An 8,194-nucleotide genomic window follows, 5' to 3' on the forward strand; every position below is an offset into this window, starting at 1 on the left:
AGGACAATTTAGTGAAAAAGAAGTTCTGCTAATAAAAATCAGAAGTCAGATTAGGATGGATACTACTTTTTGTAGGATAACAACAGCAATATACTTTTAGTAAGTGATTATCCTGAAGAAAAAACTCAACAACAAAGAAGTTCCTAAAGTCAGTGAAAGTAGCAGAAACTAGATGTGAAGGTTCATGGAAACCACCAGTGAAATAGCAGAGGAGAAGTCCCTGACACACTTGCCTTCTACAAACAGAACAAAAATTAAGACTAAATAAAGACAGTCAAATTAGATTATTTGAGAACAGCACTGCAGTACAGTGGAATATTATGGAGACAATTAACCAGAGATGCGAATGACATTTCATTGCAAAGCAGTATACCTTGTGTAGACTACTGCATGAAACCCTTGACCACATTTTATCTCTAGGAGGAAGTAGCTGGGCCCTAAGGAGTTAGGAGGTTTTTGTTCAAGTCTGTATCACTGTGTGGGTGGGTTACTACTCCACTGCTGACAGTAATAAGTGGCAGCATCTTCAGCCTCCATGGTGTTGATTGTGAGAGAATAAGAGGTCCCAGACCCACTGCCACTGAAGCGATCTGGGACTCCAGAAGCCAAGCTCGATGTGGAATAAATCAAGAGTTTGGGGGAAGCGCCTGACTTCTGCTGGTACCAGTACATGTTACTTACACTGGAGCTGGCAAGGCAGGTGATGGTCACCTTCTCCCCTGGAGATGCAGCCGTGGTTGTTGGAGACTGAGTGAGCACAATTTCTCCACTGGACACTATGACTAGGGAAAAGCAACATATAGAGAGGAAGGGGTTAGTAGACATAGGGACACAAAAATAATTTCAGTATTCAGAAGAAGGGAAAAGAAAAAAAATAGACTCAAATCCCTCAAGTAAAATAATTTTGGCTGGATTCTGAGTTCAAACTCCATGCTCTATGTTACCTGTGACACTGATTAGCAGGAAGCTGAAAACCTGCACCGGAAAATCCATTTTGTATTTGAATTTTGGTTTCTGGCTAACTACTGCTATTCTCATAAGAACGTCTCTTTAAAACAACTGTGTCAGGTTTGTGGTTTCTGAAAATGTAGTATGCAAATAGCAAGATATAGTCTAGGCAGTTCTTGGCTTATAAACTTGTGGTCTGATAACTAAGGCAAACCAGGTTAAACCAGGACAATATCTACTTATTTATAGTTACAACAATGCTAAAGAAGGATATTTATGTTTCCTCTTTCCTCCACTTTAGGAGGAAAATCCCTGATCAATACTATTACTCATATATTTCCCTAAAGACAAGATTTATTTGATCCACTAAACAAGGGATGTTCAATGAGTACTTTGAGTTATATTTCTCTCATGATAAAGTTGTATAGAGAATGAATGTCTGTAATGATCACAGAAAGCCTTGTCTGATTCCTGTTTTCCTGAATGCTGCTTATTAGATACCTCACCTACTCATTCCAAATCTGTTCAGATGATTTTTCACACAAAACCAATAAAAAAAATCCTCCAAAGGTGATATGGAGCCCAGATGGACTTAGGGACATTTTTGCAATTGTCAAGCACTGATGCCATTCCTAGAAGGAAAGTAAAAGAACACTTCCAATGAAATCCATGGAAACACTGTTAGTAATGGATTTAAGAGAACATGAGCTGGAGATTCTTGAAGATGCTCTCATCTAAATTTACTCTGAACAATCACCATTCTCAGTATGCATTGTGTTCTGTAACTGATTAGTTCATGTTTTATTTATTATCTGAGAATATCTGAGAGCATTTTTCAAATAAATTACATTTTAGTTATTAAAGATTGTCAGCACCTGAGTGTGTAAATTCATGCATAAATTAAATAAAAAATTTTACTTCCAGCAAAGACTTAAGGGATGGGGGAGGACTTGGATGAGGGGGTACTGAGAGGAGAGGAAGAGCAGATATAAGGTGGTAAAGTGAATAAATTGACGTATTTAAAAAATAGTTTTACTTTACCTTTTAGAAAGTTTCAATTATCTTCCTATAACATTGAAGATAGCATAGCCATGATGAAGTATTGCTATGTCTCTGGTTCTTCCTTAAGATTTATTTCTCTCAATAACAAAGACTTCCACATTCCTATTAAGATAGCCCATTAAGCCCCTTTTAAAGCATCCCATGCTTTCTGAATCCAAACTACTAACGTCCACATTCTTCCAAACAAAAGCATGATCAGGACTATCATAGCAATATCCCAGTCCCTGGTACCAACATCTGTCTTAGTTAGGGTTTTATTGCTGTGAACAGACCCTTTGTTACTGAGAGTGATTTGAATTCTGCGGGCCTAATTCAGGATGTTTCAAAGGAAAAAATGCTAAGTGCATTAAAGATTGCCTTTGTGGTATTTTGGTGAAGAATATGGCTGCTTTTTGCCCTTGTCTGAAGAGTCTGCTTAAGGCTAAGGAGGAAAGATTCTGATGAATTGCATTGACAAAGGAAGTCTCAGAAATCCCCATCATAGACTTTCCCCTTCCACTTAAGTCTCATGGAGAGCATTTAAATGAAATAGGAGGAGAAGTTGAGAAAGAAAAAATAGAAAATGTATCATTCAAGTATTAAAATGACACCTGGAGTAAAATGGAGTTGAATCCTGGGTTCAAAAATATTAAAAGGTCAAGTGACATATAAAGGAAGACTTATGAGAATAAAACCAGACTTCTCACCAGAGGCTAAGAAAACCAGAAGATCCTGGACAGATGTCAGACAAATCCTAAAGGAACACAAATGCCAGCCCAAATTACTGTATCCAGCAAAACTCTCAATAAACACAGAAGGGGAAACTAAGATATTTCATGACAAAACCAAATTTACACAATATGTTTCTCCAAATCCAGCCCTAAATAGGATAATAGATGGAAAACTCCAACACAAGTAGGGAAACTACACTGTACAGAAAACAAGAATACAAATTCCTAGCAATGAAACCAAAAGAGAGACAAACATAATGCCACCTCTAACAACAAAAATAAAAGGAAGCAACAATCACTATTCCTTTACATCTCTCAACATCAAAGGACGCGATTCCCCAATTAAAAGACATAAACTAACAGAATGGTTACGTGAAGAGGACCCAGCATTTTGCTGCCTGCAGGAAACATACGTTAGAGAAAAAGACCTCAGAGTAAATGACTGGAAAACAATCTTCCAAGCAAACGGCTTGAAGAAACAAGCTGGGGTTGCCATTATAATATTAAATAAAGTTGACTTTCAACCAGAATTCATTAAAAAAAGATAAGGAAGGACACCTCATATACATCAAAGGAAAAATCCACCAAGATGAACTCTCAATCCCAAATATCTATGCTTCAAATACAAGGGCAATTACATTTATAAAAGAAACATTGCTAAAGCCCAAAGCACACACTGCACCTCAAAAGATAATAATAGGAGATTTCAACACCCCACTCTCATCAATGGACAGATCATGGAAACAGAAATTAAACAGAGACATAGAGAAACTAACAGAAGTTATGAACCAAATGGATTTAACAGATATTTGTAGATCATTCCATCTTATTAAAAAAAGGATATACCTTCTTCTCAGCCACTCATGGAAGCTTCTGCAAAATTGACCATATAATTGATCACAAAACAGGCTTCAACAGATACATGAAGATAGAAATAATTCCATGCATCTTATCAGATCACCACACACTAAGAGTGGTCTTCAATAGCAACAATAATGACAGAAAGTCCACGTACACATAGAAGTTGAACAATACTCTACTCAATGACAACTTGGTCAAGGATGAAATAAAGAAAGAAATTAAAGACTTTTTAGAATTTATTAAAAATGAATATACAACATTCCCAAACTTATGGGATACAATGAAAGCGGTACTAAGAGGAAAACACATAGCATTGAGTGCCTGCAAAAAGAAACAGGAGAGCATATGTCAGCAACTTGACAGCACAAATAAAAGCTCTAGAACAAAATGAAATAAATAAACCCAAAAGGAGTGTAAGGCAGGAAATAATAAAACTCAGGACTGATATCAACCAAGTAGAATCGAACAGGACTATACAATGAATCAAAACCAGGAGCTGGTTCTTTGAGAAAATCAACAAGATAGATAAACCCTTACCCAGACTAACCAGAGGTCACAGAGAGTATATTTAAATTAACAAAATAAGAAATGAAAAGGGAGACATAACAGAAATGAAAAGGGAGACATAATGTAAAGGGAGCCCAGGTTCAGACAAGTTCAGGGAAGAATTCTATCAGAACTTCATAGAAGACCTCATACCAATACTGTCCAAAATATTTCACAAAATAGAAACAGATGGACCACTACCAAATTCCTTCTATGAAGTCACAATTATTCATACAAAAACCACACAAAGACCCAACAAATAAAGAGAATTTCAGACCAATTTCCCTTATGAATATTGATGCGAAAATACTCAATAAAATTCCTGCAAACCGAATCCAAGAACATATCAAAACTAACATCCATCAGTTTCATGAGGCTTCCTCCCAGGGATTCAGGGATGGTTTAATGTATGGAAATCCATCAATGTAATCCACTATATAAACAAACTCAAAGATAAAAACCACATGATCATTTCAATAGATGCTGAGAAACATTTGACAAAATTCAACACCCCTTCATGAAAAAAGTCCTGGAAAGATCAGGAATTCAAGACCCATATCTGAACACAGTAAAAGCAACATGCAGGAAACCAGTAGTCAACATCAAACTAAATGGAGAGAAACTTGAAGCAATCCCACTAAAATCAGGGACTAGACAAGGCTGCACACTCTCTCCTCACTTATTCAATAGAGTACTTGAAGTCCTAGCCAGAGAAATCAGACAGCAAAAGGAGGTCAAAGGGACACAAAGTGTCAGGGTATAAAATTAACTGAAACTAATCAGTAGCCTTCTTCTACTCAAAGGAAAAACAGGCTGAGAAAGAAATGAGGGAAATGACACCCTTCACAATAGTCCCAAATCATATATAATATCTTGGTGTGACCTTAACAAAGCAAGGGAAAGATCTGGATGACAAGAACTTCAAGTCTCTGAAGAGAGAAATTGGGGAAAATGTCAGAAGATGGAAGGATCTTCCATGCTCATAGAGAGGAAGGATTAGTATAGTAAAGTTGGCCATCTTGCCAAAAGCAAACTAGAGATTCAATGCAATCCCCATTAAAATTGCTACTCAATTTTTATAGAATTAGAAAAAGCATTTTGTAAATTCATTTGGAAATCAAAAAATTCAGGATAGTGAAATTATACTCAATAATAAAAGAACTTCTGTGGGAATCACCACCCTTGACTTCAAGCAGTATTACAGAGTAATAGTAATAAAAATGTATGATATTGGTACAGAGACAGGCAGATAGATCACTGGAACAGAATTGAAGGCCCTGAAATGAACCCACATATCTATGGTCAGTTGATTTTTGACAAAGGAGCTAAAATCATCAAATGGAAGAAAGATAGCATTTTCAACAAATGGTGCTGGTTCAATTGGAGTTCAACATGTACAAGAATGCAAATTGATACATTCTTATCACCCTGTACAAAGCATAAGTCCAAGTTGATCTAGGACCTCCACATCAAACCAGATACACTGAAATAGAAAAAAAAGTGGAAAAGAATCTTGAACACACGGACACGGGGGAAAATTTCCTGAACAAAACACCAATGGCTTATGCTCTAAGATCAACAATCCACAAATGGGACCTCATAAAACTGCAAAGCTTCTGTAAGGCAAAAGACAGTTTTATTAGGACAAAATGGCAACCAACAGATTGGGAAAAGATCTTTACCAATCCTACAACTGATAGAGGGCAAATATACAAAATACACAAAGAACTCAAGAAGTTAGACTCCAGAGAGCCAAATAACCCTATAAAAATGTGTTACACAGCTAAACAAAACATTCTCAGCTGAGGATTATCAAATGGCCAAAAGGCACCTAAAGAAATATTCAACATCCTTAGTTATCAGAGAACTGCAAATCAAAACAACCCTGAGATTCCCCCTCACACTAGTCAGAATAGCTAAGATAAAAACTCAGGAGACAGAAGATGCTAGCGAGGATGTAGAGAAAGAGGAAGACTCCTCCATTGTTGGTGGGAGTGCAGACTGGTACAACCATTCTAGAAATCAGTCTGGAGGTTCCTCAGAAAATTGGACATTGAACTACCCGAGGACCCAGCTATACCTCTCTTGGGCATATACCCAAAGGATGCCCCAACGTATAAAAAAGACATGTGCTCCACTATGTTCATCGCAGCCTTATTTACAATAGCCAGAAGCTGGAAAAAACCCAGGTGCCCTTCAACAGAGGAATGGATATAGAAAATGTGATACATCTACACAATGGAATATTACTCAGCTATTAAAAACAGTGACTTTATGAAATTCATAGGCAAATGGTTGGAACTGGAAAATATCATCCAGAGTGAGGTAACCCAATCACAGAAAAACACACATGGTATGCACTCATTGATAAGTGACTATTAGCCCAAATGCTTGAATTGCCCTAGATCCATAGAATACATGAAACTCAAGACAGATGATCAAAATATGATTGCTTCACTCCTTCTTTAAAAGGGGAACAAGAATACCCTTGGCAGGGAATAGAGAGGCAAAGATTAAAACAGAGACAGAAGGAACACACATTCAGATCGTGCCCCACATGTGGTCCATACATATACAGCCATCCAATTAGACAAGATGGATGAAGCAAAGAAGTGCAGGCCGACAGGAGCCGGATATAGATCTCACCTGAGAGACACAGCCAGAATACAGCAAATACAGAGGCGAATGCCAGCAGCAAACCACTGAACTGAGAATAGAACCCCCGTTGAAGGAATCAGAGAAAGAACTGGAAGAGCTTGAAGGAGCTCGAGACCCCATATGAACAACAATGCCAAGCAACCAGAGCTTCCAGGGACTAAGCCACTACTTAAAGACTATGCATGGACTGACCCTGGACTCTGACCTCATAGGTATCAATGAATATCCTAGTAAAATCACCAGTGGAAGGGGAAGCCCTTGGTCCTGCTAAGACTGAACCCCCAGTGAACGTGATTCTTGGGGGGAGGGCGGCAATGGGGGGAGGGTGGGGAGGAGAACACCCATAAAGAAGGGGAGGGGGAGGGGTTAGGGGGATGTTGGCCAGGAAACCGGGAAAGGGAATAACACTCGTAAATAAGAAATACTCAAGTTAATAAAAAAACAAAAAAACAAAAACAACAACAAACAAAAGCAAAAAAAATGACGTCATGAAATTCGCAGACAAATGAGATGAACTAGAAAATATCATCCGGAGTGATTGGTAACGCAATCACCAAAAAACACACTTGGTATGCACTCATTGATAGGTGGATATTAGCCAAAAAGCTCAAATTACCCAAGATACAATTCACAGATCATAGAAAGCTTAAGAAAAGGGAAGATCAAACTGTGGATGGTTCAGTTTTTAGAAGGGGGAACAAATTACTCATGAGAGGCAGAGGGTGGGAGAGACTTGGGAAGAAGACAAGAGGGACATAGGAAAAAAAGGGGAAGCAGGATCCAGTGTGGGAGGAGACAGGAATGATAAACAGAAACGGAATTTGAACAGAGCTGTGGAGCACTGGGTAATGAGGTCTTGGAGGTAGCCACAAGTAAGTCACATATGCCAAGAAAGAAAGAGGCTCCCAGAACACAACAGGGATGAGATTAGCTGAAATGCCCTACAAATGGAATAAAGAACCCATAGAAACCATATCCAGACATTAGGAAAGGCCCTTGGTTTGAGGATTGGGCCACCCACTTATCTCCAAATTTTTAACACAGAATAGCTTCTGTCTAAAGGAAATATGGAGACTAAAAGTGGAGCAGAGACTGAAGGAATGGCCATCCAGCGATCTATTCCACATACAGAAAACAAACCCAGACACTACTGTGGATACCAGGAAATGCTTGCTGACAGGAGCCTAATATAACTGTCTCCTGAGAGATTCTGTCAAAACCTGACAAATACAGAGGCAGATGCTTGCAGCCAAAAATTGGACTGAGCACTGGGACCACAATGGGGGAGTTAGAGAAAGAATTGAAGGAGCTGATGGGGATTGGAACCCCATAGGAAAAACATCAGTCAATCAGACATCCCAGGGACTAAAACATAAACCAAAGAATACACAGGGAGGGACTCACAGCTC

General features: G+C 38.5%; 1 gene segment (V, D, J or C); it reads right to left on the reverse strand.

Moving 5' to 3' along the window:
* Nucleotides 1-471: 471 nt before the first annotated feature.
* Nucleotides 472-1,104, reverse strand: LOC690539 (Ig kappa chain V-VI region NQ2-48.2.2-like). The segment is given in 2 exon segments: nucleotides 472-782; nucleotides 945-1,104. Coding segments are annotated over 2 exon segments (405 nt in total).
* Nucleotides 1,105-8,194: the final 7,090 nt, after the last annotated feature.

Source organism: Rattus norvegicus, chromosome 4 (genome assembly GCF_036323735.1).
Source record: "Rattus norvegicus strain BN/NHsdMcwi chromosome 4, GRCr8, whole genome shotgun sequence".
NCBI classification, from domain to species: domain Eukaryota; kingdom Metazoa; phylum Chordata; class Mammalia; order Rodentia; family Muridae; genus Rattus; species Rattus norvegicus.